Source organism: Manis javanica, chromosome 2 (assembly GCF_040802235.1).
Source record: "Manis javanica isolate MJ-LG chromosome 2, MJ_LKY, whole genome shotgun sequence".
In the NCBI taxonomy this organism is placed as follows: Eukaryota; Metazoa; Chordata; class Mammalia; order Pholidota; family Manidae; genus Manis; species Manis javanica.
In genome coordinates this window covers 149,980,333-150,003,099 of record NC_133157.1, presented here as the reverse complement: position 1 = coordinate 150,003,099, position 22,767 = coordinate 149,980,333, and the positions used below count along the sequence as shown (strand labels likewise).

Genomic DNA, 22,767 nt, shown 5'->3' with positions numbered 1-22,767 from the left:
CACCTGGGAAAATGTTCCCTCATTCATTCCTTTTCACACAGCTGCTCTATTCCTGAATGGACCAGAGCATTTCCAGACCCAGGCCCAACAGGTGCTGTATTAGTTTCCTGTTGCTGCTATAACAAATTCCTACAAACTTAGTGCCTTAAAACAATACATTATCTTACAGTTATCTTACAGCTCTAGGGGTCAGGAAACCAAAATGAGTCTCAGAGAGCCACAATCAAGGTGTTAGCAGAACTGGTAATTTCTGGAGGTTCCAGGGGCACAATCTGTTCCTTCTCTCATTTACCTTACAGAGGCTTCTGCCATTCCTTGGCTCATGGCTCTGTCACTCCAGGCTCTGCTTCATGTACCCTTTTCCTCTGTCTCTGACTCCACCTACTCTTCTCTTCTATAAGGACCCTCTTGAAAATATCAGCCTACCTGGATAATCCAGAATAATCTCTGATGTTAAGGTCCTTAAGCACATCTGCAAAGCCCCTCTTGCCAGATAAGGCAACATATTCACAGGTTCTGAGGATTAAGGCATGAACATACTTAGGAGGTCATTATTTAGTTTTCCACAGTCCACCCCTGATCAGGATTCCATAGATTCACACACATCCCACACGTAAAGTACATCACCCCCATTCCAAGGTGCCCAAAGGTCTTAACCCATTGTAACTTTAAATCCCAAATCTCATCCAAGTCTCATCAGCTCAAAAATCCCAAATCTCATCTAAATTGTCCAAGTCAGATATAGGTGAGTCTCTGTATATAATCTGTCCAGCAGCAAAATTCCATTCTTCTCATGAAATTAAAAATCAAGTTGTATGTTCCCAAAAAATAATGGTGGGCCATGCATAGGGTAACAATTATAGACACTGCCATTCAAAAAGGATGAAAGCAAAAGGAAGAAAAGAGTCTGTGGTCCCCAACCGATATCCCAACGCAAGTAGGCAAACTCCATCACACGTCAGGACCTGGGAATGATTCTCTGCGGCTCCTGGCCCTTGGTTCTACCCTCAGAGCCATCCTTTTTTCTAGGAGAGCACAGGTCTGCCACTGAGCGCTTTCATCAGCCTGCCTCCTACCTGTGGGGCTTGGGGAGTCCACCAGCTTTCTTTCCTCGCATCCTCTCTCTGTCCCTCTCAGTCCAAGCTGGCATGTTTCTGCTGATATAACACTCTCAAAAACCTTATGGGCTATTTTTCAGCCTGCCACAGATAGCACAAACAGGATAATTAATAAAGGGGAGTAAATGTAACTTCTGGTGAAGGACTAGGCTCTCTGTTACAAAACACTTGTACATAGAACAATCAGTCAAAGTTCTTAAATGTGGGTTTAAAGCATGTCAGGTTTCTAAATCTCAAGCTAGACACTAGAACATGATGTTATCTGAAAGACCTTGCAACTGTGATGTATCTCCTTAGAGAAAAATGAATGAGCATTATGGAGTCAAATCCTGCTGTCCAGAGGGTGCTGATGATGACTAGAGAATGATCAAAACACGAGGGAGGTGTTCAAATTACAGCCAGAGGTTTAGGGAATGCCTCCTCCCCGGATACCCATCTAAGGTCAGGATGGTACCTGCCTCCTGGGAGACTCTTAGTAACTTCTTCTGAAAGACATGGCATCCAGGGCCTTATTTCCTGAGTTAGAGCCCCCATTGCTGGCAAGTTGGACACTGAAGAAGTCATGCTCGAACAGTGCCTTCAGTTTCCATCCACTAACCCAGCAATAGGAAAAATAAGCCAGGAGCGACGCGGGCTTGCATACGGTCAGCTCGGCATCTCACAGGTGCATCTGGCAGTAAGAGCAGAATGGCCACATCTTGGGACCCAGATATGACTAACCCCAAAACCAGATTGACTTTCTCCCATAGAATTTATAATATATTTTGGTAAACCATTTGTTAGATGGAGTACAGATTAGAGACAGACGGAATGGCCCTTCCACCCTGCCTTTCCATCTGATTTCCACAATTCTAATTTAAAGTATAGAACTGGGTTAATTCATAACAATGATAAATAGGCCCATTAGCAATCATGAAAATGCAAGTTAGAGACAAAATGAGATGCTATATTAAACTACCAGATAGGCAAACATTTAGAACTCTGACCATACCAAGTATCACCTGGCATGTGTAGCCACAGGGACTCTGGACCTGGCATGAGAGGGTTCAGACAGAGGGGGGTGGTTGTAATTTAACTGAACTACTTTGGGAAACAATTTTGTGAAAGTTAAAAGCAATACCATACAATCCAGGAATATCACTCCTAGGTATACACACTAAATGAACCCTTGCGCATAGGCCCCTTTAGACATTTCAGGCAGTGTAATTATAATAGAAGAACTGCCAATAATCCAGGTATCGACAGGCAGGGAAGTCCATAAGTGCTTGTTATAGATTCACAAAATGAAGAAAGCGGCGTAGAAGAAAGCGGAGGTGGAGGAGGAGGAGGTTTAGCGGATAAGATGGTGTACAGCAGTGGGTAGGAAGAAATTATAGCTACACGCTTCCACATGGATGAATCTTAGAAGCTCAAGAGCAAGTGAAATAAGTCATAGAAAAACACATACACATAGTTTGATATCATTTAATAAATTTCAAATCGAACAACACATTATAGAAGACTAAGAAATATAATAGAACCATAAAGGAAAGGAAGCTAATGAAAATAAACCAAAATCAGGATACTGGTCAACTGGGCCTAAGAGAGCTAGGCATATTCTATTTCCTCAGTCAAATAGTGAGTTCATGGGGGTTCAATTTATTATTAATATTTATTAATTTAAAATTAATAATTTATATTACATATTTTGAAAGTAGTACCAGCATACAACTGATAAATTCTCCCACTGTACTTTTATTTATGTATTCATTTTTGTTGAAGTATAGTTGACAAAATATTACATTAGTCTCAATTGTACAACATGAGGGATTAAACATTTATATATATTACAAAGTGTTCACCATAAATGTAGTTAACATCTGTCACCATAGAAAAATACTACAATATAATTGACTATATTCCCTATGCTATACTTTCATCCCTGTCACTTATTTATTTTATAACTGGAAGTTTGTACCTCTTAATCCTTTCACATATTTCCCCCACCCCTCCAAACCCTCTCCTCTGGCAGTCACCAATCTGTTCTCTGAATTTATGAGTGTATTTCTTTTTTTTTTTTCATTCATTTGTTTTGTTTTTTAGATTCACATATAAGTGAAATTATACAGTATTTGTCTTTGTCTGACTTACTTAATTTGGCATAATACCCTTTATGTCTATCCATGTTGTCAAAATGGCAAGATTTCATTCTTTTCTATGGCTGAGTAATATTCCATTGTGTATATGTAACACACATTCTTTATCCATTCATTTATTGATGAACACTTTGGTTGCTTCCTTATCTTGGCTATTGTAAATAACACAGTGATAAACATAAAATTGTATCTATCTTTTCAAATTCATGTTTTGTTTTCTTCACCTCCCACTGTCCTTTCAAACTTAGGGTTTGGGGGAATCCTTCCCCTCCCACCACTGGATAAAAACACCAGCAGGCCCCATGACTTTGCTGGTCATTCCTATGCAACAGAAATGCCCACAGTCATCTTACACATCACAAATCTGAAATGAGAATGCCTTCAATCTTCATTCAGTGCTGAGATCTGTTTCACTCACTTCCTCCAGCTTCTTAGCCTTTATCATAGGCACACTACCTGAGGTCAGCTTCTCTCTACAGTCTCCTCCACTGCCACCCCCAGAGCTGCTACCAAATTCTCCTCTGAGTTGGAGCAAGAGGAGTGAATAGGAGGGAGGGAAACAGAATGTTCTAACTTGACCAGCAAGATCATAGGCTGACTTTGAGCTCTCTGACATGGCAAATCCTAGAACTGACTCCTTAGGTATCCCCTTGGGGGTTCCTGCAAGAACCCAGCTGTGAGTGACATCCCTGTGGTAGGCGACGCACCTTCCTCTTCCAGCCCAGGCCCTGACTTGGCCCCTGCTTCCTGGTGGTTCACTGCGATTCTCTGTTGGAATGCTCTCCCGCCCAGCTCTCTCGCCTTTCCATCTCTGGGGCTGGCAGGTAGGGGTCAAACTCTAAGTACATGGAAGGTCCTTACCCTGAGCCCTGAGGCTCACACCCTCTATCCATCCTCTGCCCCTTCTCAGTGAAGAACAGGGTGAAGAAATCACAGAAGAGTTTTCACCAAGGAATAAAGTTCAAAGCATCCTCCAACATGTAGATATGCACAATTTGGGTGAGGAACCCAAGAGGTATTGACTGTTTCTTGGTTATTTCCTTCAGAAAGTTACATCTTGGGTGTCTGTTTCTCAACTGACTTTGGCATTTAGTATCTTCACATTTTAATGCCTTAGGCAAATATTCTAATTTAACCTATGTTGACAGGTGTTATTAAATATTTCACTTTTTATTAAATTCTTCACTTTTCATGTGCAAGGAAGCAACCTGGTGATAGATTATAAGACCCACCAGCTTTTCGCTCTCAGACCTGTCTCCTTGGGACAGCACCTTGGGCTCGCAGCTAATCGTCCTTTTTAGCCCTACCTCAGCTTCTTCTCCTCAAAGGCATCATGTGGACACAGCCACAAGGACAAGCACCAACTGTGGACCCCACTATAAAACGGGGATGTTACCTGCTTCTCTATGGTGTCAGATGGATATGAAGTGAAAGTACCCCACAAATATAATTAGTTTTTACTCTTCTGATGATAGCACTTCCATGACATCTTCAGAAGTTATACCCCAGAAAAAAAACTGGAAGGCAGGATCAAGTTCTGTTAAAAAATAAAGAATCGGGAGGAAGGGTATGTTCGATAGGTAGTCATCATGCGCCACCCGCCCCAGCGCCCCCGGCCCACCGCTGGTCACTGCCTCACCCGGGGCCCATGGCACCAACCTCGTGGAGCCAGAGCCTCTTGGTGGCAGCAGTGAGAAGGTGGCAGCTGATGTGCAGTTTGGCCCCATGATATTTCCTCCAGATCAGTTTCAGGTACTTTTAGTGTTTACCAAAGAACATAACCAGTGTAATGGATTCTATAGGGCATGTGAAAAGGCAGGGCTTAACTGTACAGTTACCAAGGAGGCCCAGGCTGTCCTTGCCTGTTTCCTGGACAAACATCATGGCTCATCATCACAGACTGCAGAAATCCCCGACAGCTGGATGGTGAGGCACTGTGCAGGTCTATCAGATCATCAAAACTCTCAGAAAACACAATTATTATTGGTGTAGTATACAGGGCATGTAGAGAAGAGTCCTCTGTAATGCTCCTCATCGCTGCTGGCTTTACAAGGAGGTATGTGGAAAACCCCAGCCTCATGGCCTGTTACAATGAACTGCTCCAGCTGGAGTTTGGAGAGGCGCGATCACAGCTGAAACTCAGGGCCTGTAACTCAGTATTCGTGGCATTAGAGAAAAGTCAAGAAGCGAAGGAAATTACAAGCGAAGACCGCATTATACTGTGTGCAAATCCTGTATTTGAAACCACAGTGGGCTATCAGTCAGGTGAATTAATAGGGAAGGAGTTAGCAGAAGCACCTATAAATGAAAAAAAGGCTGATATGCTTGATACTATAAATTTGTGCATCAGGATAGGCAAGGAGTGGCAAGGAATTTACCATGCTGAGGAGAAATATGGAGATAACATACAGGAAAATGTGAAGATAAAACCTGTCTTTGGACAGGGAGGAAAAATTAGATGCTATGTATTCATTATCAGAGTGTGCAATGGCAACAGTAAGGCTGAGAAAATAACTGAATGTGTTCAGTCTGACACTCAAACAAATAATCAGTCAGGCAAACACAAAGACACGAGAAAAAGCTCATTAGATGTCAGAACTATTGCCTCTCAAGCAAGTGAAGTTGCCAGCCGGAGACGCACTCTTCCATGGCCTGGATAAATTCCATGATGATCAAGGCACCCATCACCAAGGTAATTGGTATCATCAGTGCAGCCAAGGAAAGCAGCCCCATGCCTATGACAGAAGCCTTCAACTGTGTGCTGGAAATCCTAAGAACCACTGAGTTATACTCGCCACAGTTGGGCAGTGAGGACGACGACCTGCATGCCAGGGCCCTTGTCAGGGGTCTGATGTCGGATGGTTTACAACAATTATCTGGGAATGAATGTGTTCTTTCAACAAAAAACCTTCAACAGGTTTCAAGCAGTATACTCACTCCCATCACCGTTCACGACATCCCACCATGGATAGCTCGGGCCACGGAAAATGAGAAATCCTGGGACTTTGATATTTTTGAACTGGAGGCTGCCACTCATAAAAGGCTTTTGATTCACCTTGGTCTCAAAATGTTTGCTGACTTTAGAATCTGTGAATTCTTAAACTGCTCTGAGACAATGCTGAGATCATGATTGCAAATTATCTAAGCCAATTACCATTCTTCCAACCCCTACCACAATTCCAAGCATTCTGCTGATGTGCTTCAGACCACTGCATATTTTCTTTGCAAAGAGAGGATAAAGCAAACTAGATCCAGTTGATGAGGTGGCTGCCTTCATTGCTGCCACCATTCACAATGTGGACCACCCTGGGAAGACCTGCTCCTTCCTGTGTAATGCTGGAAGCAAGCTGGCCATTCTGTACAATGAATGACACTGCTGTGCTGGAGAGCCACCACATAACCTTGGTCTTCCAGCTGACCACAAGGGATGACAAATGCAGTATCTTCAAAAACATGGAGATGAATGACTATCTAATGTTGTGCCAGGGCATCATTGATATGGTCTTAGCCACAGAAATTTCAAGGCACTTCGAACATGTCAACAAATTTGTCAACATCATCAACAAGCCTTTGTCAGCCCTTGAAGAAAATGGAGAAACTGATAAAGATCAGGAAGTCATAAACACTGTGCTCAGGACTCCAGAGAACAGGACTCTGATTAAACAAATGCTGATTAAGTGTACTGATGTGTCCAATCCTGCCAGTCCTTGGAACAGTGCACTGAATGGACTGACGTATCTCAGAAGAGTATTACTCTCACATGCATGAGGAGAAGCAGCAGGGCTTGCCCATAGTGATGCGGGTGTTTGACAGACACACCTGCAGCATCCCCAAGGCCCAGATCTCCTTCATTGACTACTTCATCACAGACATGTTTGATGCCTGGGACGCCTTTGAGGACCTGCCTTAGTTAATGCAGCACCTTGACAACAACTTTAAATACTGGAAGGGGCTGGATTAAATGAAGCTGAGTATCTCTGATCACCTCCTGAATAGCGTGTGACACTGTCTGGGGCCCTGAAGCTTTGTCCCTTGGTCATTTGATATTCCTGAAGGCAGCCAGAGTTCCCTGGTCCTTTCAGTATTAGGCAGCACAGTCCCCTGTCTGCAGAGCCTGTGAAAGCACACAGACATCAGTAACCTTTGGTAGCCACCATCCGATGCCATTGCCACAGCGTGACATGTAGTCCACTTTACCTGGGCCTGCTGCATGGGTCTCAGAAAGTCACATGAGAACCACAGTTTGCATTAGCTTTCATTAAAACATGAGCTCAGCAGCATTCCTCTTGATTTTTGATGATGAAGAACCTTAGATCTCTATAGATGTTAAGCCATTTTCCCAAGTTTATCCATAGAACTAATTGCCAAAGAGAAGCCAAGCTCAACTTCCTAATTCCTACCTGCAACATTGGCCAGCAAGCAGAGAACTGCAAGAAAACTTCCCTCCAATCTTTTACCTTACATTTCTAAGTGGCAATGTTTGTCATCACCCAACATTTTTTGCATGCCACCCATCTAACATTCTCAGTCTAGGTCTTGGGTGGGCTCAGAATCTGGTCTGGCCAAAGTGCCCCTCCATCCACTCACTGCTGCCAAGAATGCAGACACCAGAGGTCACTTGTACCTGGAACTGTAGAGTCTTCACTGCCCCTGTGAAAAAAAATTCTGAGGCAAACTCCATGCTCAAAGTCAATTCAGCGGAAAGGGTAACTGAGAGAGGGACAGAGTCCTTATGGCATTGTTTCAACTGCAACTCCAGATCTAGCTGAGCCTGGAAGGTAAAGAAGTTCTGGACTTTTCTGTTACATCAATGTCCCCATTCCATTTTAGTTCTGCTTGAGCCAGATTGGAGTTGCTTTTCTATTCCATAAAACCGAAGAGCTCTGACTGATTCTTTCCCATTGTGTATTATTTTAATACCTATAGTTTCATTACTAGAGAATGTAGGTTGGGCAGGGTAAGGTTGTCCACACAGGTTCTTTCAACAGGGGGCCCTTCAAGAATGTTGAATACTGCTTAACTCTGTAGCACTAGGTCCCCCCCTGCAACCCAGGACATTGACGGTGCGAGAAATTGGTAGTAACCCATATTTCTGCAAATACATATTCAGATCACATCCTTGGATAGCCACACACTTCCTTTCATAATGAGAGGCAGAGATCTCTTCTCTGGGGCACTGAGAAATACTAACCCGGAACCAAACAATTCGCAAAGGTCAATCCTTTGTCAAGACTGATCCTCCACAGCTCTGTTAATGCCCTTAATATATTCCTCTGCTTAAAATTGTGTCTGACAGAAAAGCAAGACGGAATACTTCTGAATCCACTACCATCTTCCCGCCCCCTGCCCTCCAGTTACCTCTCTGCACCCACCCACTGAGGTCTGTAGGACACATTTCTTGATAGTGTTCTCTCCCTTTCTCTACCTCCCTCCTCAAACCAGAGCTCCCTGGATGCTGTTTCACTGCCACACTGAACTGGTTTGCCTCCTCCAAGGTGGTTTCCACCAAGGGGTTTCCACACCCTTAGTTTGTGTCAGGAGGTGAGCTTGTGATCTTTCCAGTGCCCCATCTCAACCTCCCTGCCCACTGTGGTGAGCAGCTCTTCATCTACCTTGTTCACTTACGTTGCTCTTCACTTGGGTTCTTTTCTCAGTCATTGTTCCTCACTCCATAGTTTCTTCTCAGTCCTTTTTCCTCACTCCAGAGTTTTCCCCTGAAAGATATTTTTCTTTCCTATGATTCCAAATGATACTAACTCTCTAAGTCCAGCCTAGATCTCTCCCCTCAGCTCAGACTTAATGTAAACAATTAAAATATCCCGTGGGATATTAAATTCAACATGTCCAACACTCAAATAATGCTCGTTATCTCCCCACACCTGCCCACTCCCATCTGCATGATCCCCTCGGCTGGTGTAGCCACCCAGCCTTCACCCTAGCTGCACCCCCAAGCTTCATCCTTGACTCCTCCCCCGCCACTCCCCGTTCTCAAGTATCCAGCCACTAAGTGCTGCCCATTTTCTTTCTCATGGCATTATCAAATCCCTTCTGTCACTGCTAGCTTAGGCCCTTATTATTTCCTACCCGAATTATTGCAGTTGCCTTTTAATTGGTTCCCCTGCCTTGAATCTTCCCTGCTCATACCCTCCAAATTGATCCCATGTGAAATATAAATCTGGGCTGCCATCCTGCCTCAGTATGTTCAGTGGCCCCCAGTGACTGCAGTGAGAGGCCAAGCTCCTTAGCATGGTCCAGAAGCACACAAGCTCCTTGCCTGGCCCTGTGCACTCTAGGAATATAATATTAGTTCTGTTTCTTTCTCTTACTGAATTATGTCTTGCTTCTATATCTTTGCCCATATTACCTCTGCCTGAAATTTCTCACACCTTGCCTTCACTTGGCTAATCTGCACTCATGTGCTAAGAATCAGATGGGATATGAGGATGCCATTCTTAACTCCTCCTGTCTGAACTGGGATTTTATTAACTGGTGCTTATCTCCTTTCTGAACATTCTACATTATCCTCACCACTTGTTTATGGGTCTGCCTCTGTTTTGAATCATGACCTCTTGAGACTTAGGACTACATCTGTTTATTTCTATGATTGGCTCAAAGTAAAGTCTTAGTAACTGTTTCTGGAAATAGGTGAATCAGAGCATTAGCTAGGTCTATAATGCATGAGAGTTCAGGAGCACCATTTATCAAAAATATGCCAAAGACAGACCAAACTGGTACTGTTTTAAATGGGCCATGCTGTCTGCCATCAGGATCACCAGAATGTCATTAGCTCTAATTATCTTCCTCAGTTTCACTGATACTTAACAAAGCAGAGCATTAAGGGAGATACTGTTTCCTCTAATATATCCATAACAACATATTGCCCTGTTACAGATGCAGAATTACGGCTTTGTGGCCTGAGAATGTAAAAAGAAGTTTGTCTAGAGAGAAAGTGTTCTTCAAGCATCCCTGGAGTGTTCAGAAAACACAGATTAAGAAACTTCTTGGCAAAATACAAATGTCCTTTCCCTTCAATCTATTCCTATCTAATATTATTTAATATCTGAAAACTGTAAGGATCAACAAGACACTGTAAATGTTACTTCTGGAATGAGTCTTATAGGATGAAAGAGGTCAATTTTGACCCCATAATCAATCACTGCAAAGGCATTGGAAGTGCACTTTGGGGATAATTAAAAGGCTATCACATGAATAGGAAGAAAAAGAGTAGAAAGAAAGTACCAGTCTGGGCAGGGGACACCAATCTGGACCGAAGTCATTAACGAAGGTGAGCAGGGAAAGAAGGGAACTTGCTTGTAGGGCCAGCAAGCAGCCTGGAAGGTCTAATTTTCAGAGATTCACACTTAGAGAGCTGGGGCAGTGGAGAACAATTTCATTGAAATCCCTGTGCTGCAGAGCTACAGGCGTCCACGGAAAAGGGCTGGCCTCTTCGTTCTTTTAATAACACTCTATCATTCAGAAGTACTGATACAGCCCAGGCACTTTTCATGTACTATTTACTTTCCACCATAAACCTCTAAGGTCATACTGTTATCACACCACATTTTACAAATGACGAAACTAAAACCTAGAGAGATAAATGACTTCTTAGGGTCCATAAGTGGCAGGAACAGGACTGAAGCCCAAATGATGGGCCTCTGCTCTCACCTATATCCAGGTGGTTATGCCAGTGGCAGCATCTGGGGACATTTTTAAAAGGCAAACTCAAGGGCTCCACCCCAGATTTATGGACTCAGAAGCTCTGGGAGTGGGGTCCAGTGATGTGGGTTGTGACAAGCCCTTCAGGGGAGTTAATTGATGCATTTAAAGTTCAGATTGTATTATTCTGTGATCCAATTTGTAAGAGCGGTGCTTCTCCACCTTGATGTACATACAAATCACCTAGAGACCTCCTTGATTTGCAGACTCTGATTCAGTAGGTTTGGGGTAGACCTGAGATTCTGCATTCGCATCAGCTCCTGGTGATTGTGGACCACACATTGTGTAATAAAGCCCCAGAATGCAAGCTTCAGGAAGCAAGGTAGCTTTGTTCTCTGCTGTAGTCCTGTTTAGAAAAGTACCTGATCCACATTTGATGTTGAATGAATACACTATGAGCCTGAGTCATACATTTGATTCAGTGAGAATATACTAATAACTTGAAAGGAATCTGCCCAAGCTGACTTTCCAAATAATAACAATTACTTTATCCATTCATTTACTCTTGGCAACTGCCACATTGCCCACTGGCTTGACAGACTTTTTATTGTTTTAGCTTTTTAAGTGAGTAGGGAGCTTTGGATTCACAAGAGTGAGTGAACCTAGGCATTTTGAGAATGAATGTGCTCGGGAGACTAGAGAGATTGGATGCAGGCCAGAATGGTGTAACAGAAGGGGATGCTCAGGAAATACACAATTTGTAGTGGGCCAACCCTCTATTGTTCCAAATCTTCCCTGGCCTTTGGGCCAAGAGTTGGAAAAGCAGTGACCCCCCCTTTTGCACTGGACTGGCTCAGAGCTGCTGGGAAAGTTTGAGGAGGGAGGTAGAGAAAGGGAGATACCCCTATCGAAAACGTTCAAAATGTTCTGAATGTTCAAAACAATCCCCAGCTGCTGCTGCTGGTACAACCACTTGGATGCAGGTGAGCGCAGAGGCCCACCGTTTGGGCTTCAGTGCTGGTCCTGCTCCTTAGGCCCCCCCGCCCCCCCAGATAAGTGATTTATCTCTCTAGGTTTTGGTTTCATCAGCTGTAAAATGTGGTGACATAACAGTGAGCCCTCAGAGGTTTATGCTGGAAAGTAAATGATACATGAAAAGTGCCTGGGTCATAGTCAGTATAAGCAAAATATTTATACTAAATAGCATCCACAGTGCAAGTCAAATATTTATAATATTTATAACACAAATACTATAAGACCATCTTTAACAAGAGCAAACAAGTCACACAGTAAACCTTGAATTTAGAGTTAATGAGCTGATAAAGTGATTGGTCAAAGGAAAACGACATAAACACAGGAGGGGAAAAGTGCAGTGTGCATCTCCTTCCGCGACTGAAAAGTAAGCTTCTCCAAACCCTTAACAAATGCCTGGGTCCTCAGAGGAATCAAATATTTTGTAAATAGCCTTGGGAGACAGAGCAATAGCTCTTCCTAAGTAAAACACTTCCGCACAGTAAGCTCTTTAAGTCTCCGTGTTGGCTGAACATTGATAAATGCCGAGTGTTGATGGTAATGGTTGGGCTGCAGTGATTTACATGAAATAATTCCAAAAATTGATTTTGGAAACATTACAAAACCCAAGAACAAGACTTCCGCTGTTGCTCATTCTGCCAGAATTCCCCAGCAGAACAAAGAATGATGTGTTGTATTAAAATGGTGGCATAAATATTCCTTTAAATTTGATTAAAATTTAAACAAGTTGTAATGAACAGATACCACGGTTCTTTTAGACATTATTGACTACATTTAAGAGATCAAACCGCAGAGTGAGAGAAAGTGATTTCCAGGCATTCTCAACATTAGTGTTTTCACTAAAGTTCTTTGAGCCTGAAACATAAAATATCCATAAAATATTTATGTAACTGGGACAACTTAATATTCTAAACAATGGCATTTCCTCAAAGCATTGCTCTAAAAGGAGGAATATACAGTATATATACCATTAGAATTTCATGACTGGCTGATACAGGATAACTTTTGATGCAAAAATCTGATGATCTCTTAAAGATCAGTCTTCTATATGATTATTATAACTCATTAATTCAGCCTATTAAGTGGATAATGGAAGTTCTATTTTTTTTATCGTTGTTGTCAGAGGAAAATAATTGCCTTTTTTTCACCTAGACTTTATTTTTTAGAGCAGTTCTAGGTTCACAGCACAATTGAGCAGAAGGTACTGAGATTTCCCGGGCACCCGCACATGAGTAGCTTCCCCCATTGTCTATATCCCCCACCAGAGTGGGATATTTGTTATAACTAATCAGCATAATAATCACCCAAAGTCCATAGCTTACAGTACGCTTCACTCCTGGTGTTGCACATACTGTGAGTCTGGACACATGTGTGACAAGTATCCATCATTATGGTGTCATACATCTTCAGCCCTGCACTTGTTCCTCCTTCCCTTCCCCACTCCATACAACCCCTGGTTAACACTGATGTTTTTACTGTCTGCAGTTGTGCCTTTTCCAGAAAGTCATATAGTTGGAATCAGGCAGTATGTAGCATGTTCAGATTGACTCTTTTCACTTCATAATATACATTTAAGGTTCTTCCATGTCTTTTATGGCTTGATAGCTCATTTCTTTTTAGTGTTGAATTATATTTCACGGTTTTGATGTACCGTAGTTTCTTTTTTCCATTCGCCTACTGAAAGACATCTTGGTTGCTTCCAAGTTTTGAGCATCATGCATAAAGCTGCTATAGACACTCATGAGCACATAAGTTTTCAACCCCTTTGGGTAAATACCATGGGGCGGGATTGCTGGATCATACAGTAAGAATATGTTAGTTTTGTAAGAAACTACCACATTGTTTCAAGGTGACTGTCCCATTTTCCATTACCACCCACAGCGAATGAGAGCTCTTGTTACTCCATGTCCTTCCCAGGGCTTGTCAATGTTTCAGACCTTGGCCACTCTAAAAAGTGCATAATAATATTTCATTGTTTTAAGTTGCATTTCCCTGATGACATATGCTGTGGAATAGCTTTTCATATACTTACTTGCCACCTGCATTACCGTCCTTGGTGAGATGTTTGTTCAGGCCTTTGGCCTATTTTTAAATTGGTTTGCTTATTCTCTTATTGTTGAATTTTAAGAGTTCTTTGCATATTTTGGAAAACAGTCCTTTATCAGATGTGTCTTCTGCAAATATTTTTTCCTAGTCTGTGACTTTTCTTTTTATTCTCTTGACACTGTCTTTTGCAGATCAGACGTTATTAATTTTAATGAAGTCCATCTTTTCAATCGTTTCTCCCATGGATTGTGCCTTTGGTATTTTATCTAAAAAGTCATCACCATACCCAAGGTTACATATATTTTCTCCTATGTTATATTTTAGGTGTTTTATAGTTTTACATTTTACATTTAGGTTTGGAGCCTATTTTGAGTTAATTTTTGAGAAGAATATAAGGGACTCTATGTCTAGACTCAGTTTTTTGCATGTAGATATCCAATTGTTATAGCAAAATTTTTTGAAAAGACAAACTTTCTCCACTGTATTGCCTTTCTCTTTTGTCAAAGATCAGTTGGATATATATAATTACCTTTTGAAACACAGAAATACAACTCATAGACCCACATGGAAAACTGTCACCAAGTTCCTAGCCCACTCCTCATCATCTCTGTACTACCTGGTTATCACCTCCACTCTGGGGATAATTGGGACTGTATATAACCAAGAACAAAGTAGTTAAGCATCCAGATTTAGAATAAAGGAAGTTCCTTGATATTTCACTACAGGATGTAACAAATATCTTGTGCTTATTGTGGCAGATATTCTGATATGCTGCCAGGCCTCCTTCAAGACTGAGGACTTCCTTCCTCGCTGCAGGGGTGCCACCAGGAGGAAGTTCTCAGTCACAATGCCTTCTGGGGCCTCGGGCTACAGAGAGCCACCTTGCCCAAGCTCACAACCACTTCCCAGGCCAGCCCTGACGCACTGGCTGAACAATGTGGGAATAGAAATGTCCAGCCCCTTAGCCCCCAAATCAGAGAAGTCTGAAGGGTCATCTCAGCTTCAGAACACCTGAAGCTTTCACCTGGAAATGATTGAATTGCAGCTTAACTTCTCCTGCTGCCAAATGTTCTTCCAATAGCTTCCTTTAAAAAGTGTTGACCCCAAGAGCACTTCCTGATAAATCTCCTGCCTGTTGAGCTCTGTGCTATTATCATCTGTTCCTTGGAAAATCCAACCTGCAATCATTAGCAATGGAACAATGGTCATTATGGAGAACCAAGAACAGAGGTAATAGGGTGAAACCCAGGGTTCTGCAGCTAGGTTGTGATGCAAGGTGCAAGACTGACTAAAATGATTCTAAATTCTCCCTGCCTGAACAGTGGGCCCCTACCCACTTCTCCCTGTGCCTTACCTAGCATGGGGGTGGGGTGGGGGTTTGTCATAGCCCAGAGCCCCAAATTCTCCAGGGCTTAAGCAGCGGGTAATCCTAGACAACTCTTATAAACAGCTTAAATCCCAAACCAGATGGTCTAGCACAGAAGTGGTCTGGTTATTCAGCTGACAAGTCTGCTTCCTCACATCTACCCTACAAAAGGTGGGGCAGCACAGTGAGCGAGTGGCCTTAATGGGAGCATAGGGCATCCCCTCCCTGCAAACTCCCACATGTCTAGCAGATACCCCAACATCTGCAGGCCTCTCCAAGGGTGCAGAGGAGGAAGGAAGAGCAGTGGCTTCTCTTTTCTCACTGACACTGGCCTTAGATAGCTTTCTCTTTCTCCACTAAAGTCTGCAGAAGCCTTCACCCATGCTGGTGGTGTTCTGGAATTTACCTTGGACCTTCATAGCTGACAAACGGAGAACTGCATGGGGTTCTCCTTGTATAACAGTATGACCACAAAGGCATGAATTCTGCTTAGTACCAGTTACAACTTTTTTGAAAGGCCAAAAGGAGTTAATAGGTACACTGTGGAAGGGAACAATCCCTTCAGTGAAGAAAGGTCACTGGGAGAGCCAGTGGAGGGGTGGTAACTGCGGTGTCTGGATGTCCCCAAGGCCTGAGAGGGGAGAACCTGGAGCAAGAAATTGCCAGTGGCTGTCCAGAATTGACTACCCACTGTGGGGCAAGAGCAGAAACTGTCTGCAGTGACCCCCAGGGCTCTGTCACAGTTGATAAGACATCAAGCCAAATGGCATAGGGAGCCTGTATCTAGATGGAGGAGCTGCACCCAAGCTCAGCTTCCCCCAAACTGCTGGCTTCCTTCTCTTGGCAGAAGGGACCACACCTGTCTAAGGGTTCTCAGGTCTTCAGGGCCTAGGCAGGCAGAATCCCCAGAGAAAGCTGCCTCCTGATCCAGGATAGCCTGACTCCAGATTGGCCTGATGCTTTCTCCAAAACAGGACAGTAATAAGGGGTCCAGACATTGCTTTGTGAGATGATGGAAGAAAGTCTTTTCTCTGCTCTGACACTAACTTCATGCACCTCCCCCTCTCCCAGTAGACTATTCCTTAACTGGAGGTATAGGACATTGTGGAATTCATCCTGGACCCTGGCATGTGACAAGTGAAGGCCCAGACGGGACCCACCTGGTCCCATAAAAGGTCATCTAGTATTTCTCATAAAGATATCTTACAAGGTTTTATATAGCTTTACCTTTTAAAACACATTCATGTGCATTAACTCAGACCCACAGCTGCCTAGTGAAGTTGGCAAAAGACATATTATATAGTCCAGACACTTCCATAAATAAAAACTGAAACACAGGCTGGATAAAGGACACTTTTCCTTCTTGATTTATGAAAAAACATCTTATAAATACACAGAACTCAAGTCACAGCAATTTACACATATAATGAATTATCTTTTCTTTTGAAAAGATAAAATTAAGATTGTACTACAGAAAATACTGGAAATATAGTCAGAATAATTATAGGCATGAAATAAACCTTGTACTTCACTTTAAAACTCCCTTTGATAAAAGCTTATAGGAGAGAGAGATCAGATGTTCAGCTCAGAGAGAGTGATTGATAGTAAAGTACATACAAGTTTATTGCTGGCATTTTTAAGGGTGGGACACTCTATGTTGTCTAGAAATGTGAAAGCAACTTCTAAAATGTGCCTCCAATACACTGTGTGATGTAGCCACCAGGGAAAGTATGGCACTCTCGGAAAGGTGACTATTTGTTTCTCTCCTTCTGAAAGGCCTGCTCTACTTCACTTTCCTTGAAATAGGAAACCATTTCAATAAAAAAGATCCATTCAATAAACCTGACCCACTAGCTGTTAGATGTTTCCTGGGAGCAAAATATGAATAAGCCATAGGTTAAAAATAAGACTCATCAATTTCTCTTCACATTGGAGTATGATGGATGATTGAAATGCATGTTCTAGTCTTGCACTTTGATGAGCATGAGTAATAGTTGCTTGATTGAAGATCAGCAAATATTTTTCTATCTACATAGCTGCATATAACTGCAATCTATTGGGAGGCAAGGGTAGCCCCATTGAGTCAATTTTCCTGCAAAATTAAGAAGGGACTTAAGTTTTATCTATGCAAATGCTGAATCTCCCTGAACTGTGCCTTTGCTTTTGTACTATAATAATGTGTCACCAGGAAGCTAAACAGCACTATCCCTCTGAGTTTGTTACTTTCATAGAATCACTGGTCCATAAAAGTGGAAGAGACTCCAGAGACTGATTATCCTAACCCCCATGCAGCACAAAAACCCCTTCCCCAAAGTCCTGATATCTGATCATACAAATAGCAAGTCGTTTTGTCTGCCTCTTTTGTTTGCACAGAAGTGATCTCCCTGAGTACAAACATTTTGACACATTGCCTTGTGGGAAGTGAAGATCCACAGGGTGCATTTCCTTGGTAGAAACATGCTTCTAGAAACCCTAGAAAGCCCCCATGTACCTCTACATAAAGCAGCTATTTTCTAATTTTAATTTTTGTGAACTCTCAGATGCATTAAGCTAAACATCTCTGAGCTTTATTCATAACTGCTACTGTAGGTAATTGGTGCCTATAGTAACAGTAATTTAGAGTTGTTAATGAAAATGAATGCTAATTAAAAAAGCTAAACTCAGGCTGAGGTAAAAATGTGGCATATTCACAGGTGAATTTTATCTAAGTTTTCTTTTTCCTTTCTAAAATACAATTATTATGTTGGTTGCAATAAGAAAAAGAGGGCATTGTCATAGACAGTCATGATATTGGACACACGTTGAACATACCTGCAACCCTTCAATGGCCAGTTTGAGGATAGAAGGTGTCAGTTTGGAGGCTTGCTTGAAGGAAAAATTACTCCAGTCTATAATTAAAATGAAACCACTTATCTGAAGCTCTGGATCTTCAATGAGGACCTCCAATGACAGCAAGATGGCACGCAGGATGTCTGTGAAGGAGTTCCTGCAGCCGAAGCAGAAAAGAGAAGCTGTGTAAATACTAGCAGGTGATGGCACATTGTGTGGCAAGTGCTGGCTATCTCACTCCATTGCTCCATGAGCCCAGCCTACAGAGTTACATGGTATTCTGTGCCCAAAATGACCGAAAATATATTTGCTACACTGCACAGAAACAAAGCCTTAGGACTCATGGGATGGATACCTCCCTTTGATCTGACTGCACCCCAGACTTGATAAGGTGTCTCTCTTTCATGTTTTCACTGGTCTCTACACAGTATTTCTACCACAGCATTGATTACATTTCATTGAAATGCATCCTTTGTTCATCTCTCTCCCTCCAAAGCTCTAGTATCTTCTAGGGCAGGGACTGGGCTATAATCATATTTGTGTCCCAAGTGCCTACCTCCTCAATGAATCATTGCTGAACAAATGAGGTGAAACTTCAATCAGAGGCACTTACTTGAATTAAAACTCTTCTTCCTTTTGTATGTTTAAAATCTTACTAAAAATATAAAAATATTCATGCAACCAATGCTATTTTTTAGCTGCAATTCTTGGATGGAGAAAAATAAAGCAAGAAGAATAGCTTATTTTCGTTGAGGATTAGAGACTGATTCAGGGAGGAAATCACTTTGAGTACATCAGTAACTATGACAACAAGCATACCCGAATACAAAGTAAAGTGACAGATCTACAGGGTTGTATGTGTCCTCTACATCATGTACTCCTGTTCACCTGTTGATTTTTGTATTAAATAATTTTCAGACATGAAGAAATGGTGGCACATTTATTCTGTTAATTCTTCCAAAAAATGATCTCAGCTATAAACCTAAAATCTTAAAGGATCTCTAAATTCAGTGTCATTTTTTGGTACATAGGAAAATATAAGCTTGGATGACAAGAGATGGTGAAAATCTATTACTTCCTTCAGGCCATTATTAAAATAAAAAGCCATGTCTTCTTATGAAATCAGTTTGCAATAATCAGAGTCTTGAGCATTTCAATACAGTTTCACTTCTAACCAAAAGTCTGATGATTCCAGATTAGAAATTAAGAGATTTGCGACTGAACAGTAAACCAGTATGAATTTGCTGGATGCCTATTATAAGCTCAGCATTGTGTTTATACTTACAGTTACAACATAGAATGTCATATTTCTATTTTCAAACAGTCCTTAATTTAGTTGGGGTAGGGTAGGAGATTGGCAACATGAGTTGGAAGGGACTGATAAAGTTTGAGTAGTTATGGAAGAGTTTATGGAGAGCTGAAGGCTTGGGATAAATCTTGAAGGTTGGATAAGATTCTGATGGATAATTAGAAGGGGGAGGCAACCATTTCAGGAGAGAGGTGTGACACAATTGAGAAACAAAGATAAATACCCTGTTCTGTTTCTGTACAATTTTGTTAACTAGAAATTTCTTCCTTATATCAAGAAATTTTCCTCCCCAAAAGCCACCCACTGGGTAAAGTTCTGCTACAAAGGAAAAGCCCCTGGTCTTTCCGTATCACATATTTTCAACTGTCTAAAACTGGTGACCATGGTACTGATGCCGGGGTTCTTGTTTGCGGAGCCGAAGAATGAGCTTCACAAACAGTCAAGGTAGGAGAGCAAGGTACAGGCTTTTATTTAGAGATAAAGTGAAAGGACAGAGCTCCCAGCTCACGCCAGGAGGGGACAAGAGAGTCCGTAGGGGTGCGTTGTCTAGGGGGTTTTATAGGCAGTTGAGAATTTTTCTAGAACGTGAAGAAACTTAGGGGTGGGGACTTGTTAAGTCGTTCCTGAATATTAAAAATTAACTTAACTGTAAAAAATTTCCTGCCTTGATTTCTCTCTGGGACCTCTCTGGTGCCTTGGTCTGGGAGCATATCAAAAGGCTGCCTACCCAGCCCCCAAGGTGGGCTGAGGTATTGTCTACTTGCTAAAGAATCTTGCCTCTTGAACTTCCTGGGTGTTAAAATGCAACATTATCTTTAAGATGGACTTCTTCCTGCCTTTTACTATGTCGTCTACTGCTGGGTCTGCATGCTAAATTAGTTGCTCAGTTTGCGGAATTACCTCGTCAGATCTGAAGGAGGAAAGACAGCACACAGGCCTGAGCCTTTTAGCATGCTAAAGTGAATTTTACACATGGTTACAAATGATTAGCATAATAAAACATGTGCTACTCTTCTTTATCTGGGGAACATTAACTGATTTCACTGAAGAATTATTCTAGAGCTTAATGTTTAACATAGAGTTTTAGCAGGGGGGTTTCTTTGCATGTAGTTACATTGCTCTGATTGCAAATATCCCACCCTGCCCCCTCCGGAGGCCCTCACCTTACTCTGACTACATCTATGGTCCCTGTCTTAGTACCCTAAATAATCTCTAGATTAAAAAAGAGAATTAGTAACTTTAACCTTTTCTCAAGGAAATAGTTTTTACTACTCCTCTTCTCACTGTTGTTTTCTTTCAGATATATTCTCTTTTAACTTCTAGAGATGTCACATGCCTGTTAATGTAGGATTAAGTTTTCATTAGGGTTTTGTTTTGTTTTTGTATTTATATCTAACATGATCTGAAGGCTCAAATCTTTTTCAGACATAGAGCTTTGTATTGGAAAGTGTAACTTGGCGGGGCGGGGTGGTGGGGGGAAGTATGTTCCCATCTGGGGCAAACCACCTTTGAAACAAAAATCAGTCAAAGGGAGAAATAAAGTGGGAGAAGCCATTTATTGCTTAGAAGCAGTCATCCACTTCTGCTCGCCCATGTCTCCTGTGACCCAGCTGCAAAAAGGGACCCCACCCAACCTCTCCAGTCCAGATATGCCTTTGCGCCCCGCTGTAATCTACTGATATGGAGATGGCTACTTCTCTCCACCCCTTGGAAATACCTATTGATATGGAGATGCACTAAGGCCAGGCGAGAGATTCTGGAAATATTGCAATTTTACCCACAGGAAGAAACATTGATTTAAATGGAGCCTGGGACCAAAGATTATGAGTTTAGGCAATTCCTAATGGAAATATGGAAGTGTCCAGTGGTGAACTAGGAATGACCATTAGGGAATTAGAGAGTCTGACCCTGGATAAGGTTTCTTTGGAAGATGACACATGGAGAAAACCAGAACTAAAAGGCTGAGCCTTAGGTAAAGTCTACATACAGTACTGAGGTTGAATAAGAAAAATTATGTGAGAGGATCAAGATAGTATTGTGTTAAAAAAAAGAGTATAAATCCGGGGAAAGGAAAGCCTGGGGCAAAATACCTCTAAAAACCGAAATCAGTCAAAGGGAGAAAAAAAGTTTAAAATCCATTTATTGCTTACAAACGGCAGTCCAGGGCCATTTCTCTCTTTCCTGCTCTAGCAGAAGCAAAACCAGCCCTCCCCCTCACCTCTCAGGTACAGATAAGCCCTCTGTTGCCCAGGTAATTACCCATTGATATGGAGATGAATTTTTCTCCACCCCTGAGGAATGAAGCAAATGCACTAAAGCCATAGTTCTTTCCACCTCTGAAGACCTATTGATATGCCGATGTACTAAAGCCAGGCAAGAAATTATGGAAATATTACAATTTTACCCACAAGAGGCAAATGTTTTAATAAGTAAGACATGATAGATTGCAAATGTTACTGCTTGTTCTCTTGCCTTCTGCCGTTGCTATAGTAAAAGTATGCTACCATTAGCATGGTGTACTGAAGAGGATGAAGAGCACAGAGATCAGTGACACCCCAACCAGCAGATCTTCACAAGAAGCAGAGCCACCTAGCTGAACCCAGCCCAGATAAACTTCAGCTGCCCCACAAAGCATAAGCAATAATTTATGATTGCTTTTCTAAGCCACTGAGTTTGGGGATGGTTTGTTACACAGCAATTACTATTCAATACCAGAGGGTGGTTAACCAAGTCAAATGCAGCAGTACAAATGAGAGACAGCACCTCTTCCCTCACATATCCACTCACAAGAAAAGACAATGAATTCTATCTGGAAACCTAAAAACCAATTTTATCTATTTTGAGAACAGAACCTTATTGTAGGCTAGGCATTGTCAATGTATGAAGTAGTATATTTACAGGTTGATCCCAGGAGAAAAGTAGAAGGATTCTGGACTTCATTACAGTTTCCAAATGTTCAAATGCTTCACTTTTCTGGAGGAACTGAGTGGATAGGAGATAGGTGAATGGAATGGGTCTCCAGTCATGAGGCTTTACCACTATTATGGAGTGTGACCATGCCTCATACATTAGCTGTGATCATTATCTTGAATTCCTTACTTCTTGACTTCCTCATATGGATGTCCTCATCTTTCACCTCTTTCCTCTTTACAACACCTTGGACTTGTGAAATCCTTCCAGCTTTTTCTAATTTAAAATACTCACTAGACAGATATTCTGCCCTCAAGGAAGTGGACCACAACATCCCAGTCTGGGATCGTGGGTTGAGCATAGTGA

At 42.0% G+C, this 22,767-nt stretch overlaps 1 protein-coding gene and 1 pseudogene across 1 annotated transcript in view; one reads left to right on the top strand and one right to left on the bottom strand.

Moving 5' to 3' along the window:
• The window catches only part of CLVS1 (clavesin 1), a 146,662-nt gene that overhangs the window by 46,755 nt on the left and 77,140 nt on the right, over positions 1-22,767 (bottom strand). The window contains exon 3 of the mRNA XM_073229589.1: positions 18,165-18,339. Coding sequence (XP_073085690.1) covers positions 18,165-18,339 — 175 coding nt within the window. The remainder of the gene's footprint in view (positions 1-18,164; positions 18,340-22,767) is intronic.
• LOC108383294 (high affinity cAMP-specific and IBMX-insensitive 3',5'-cyclic phosphodiesterase 8A pseudogene) lies at positions 4,240-7,214 on the top strand (annotated as a pseudogene).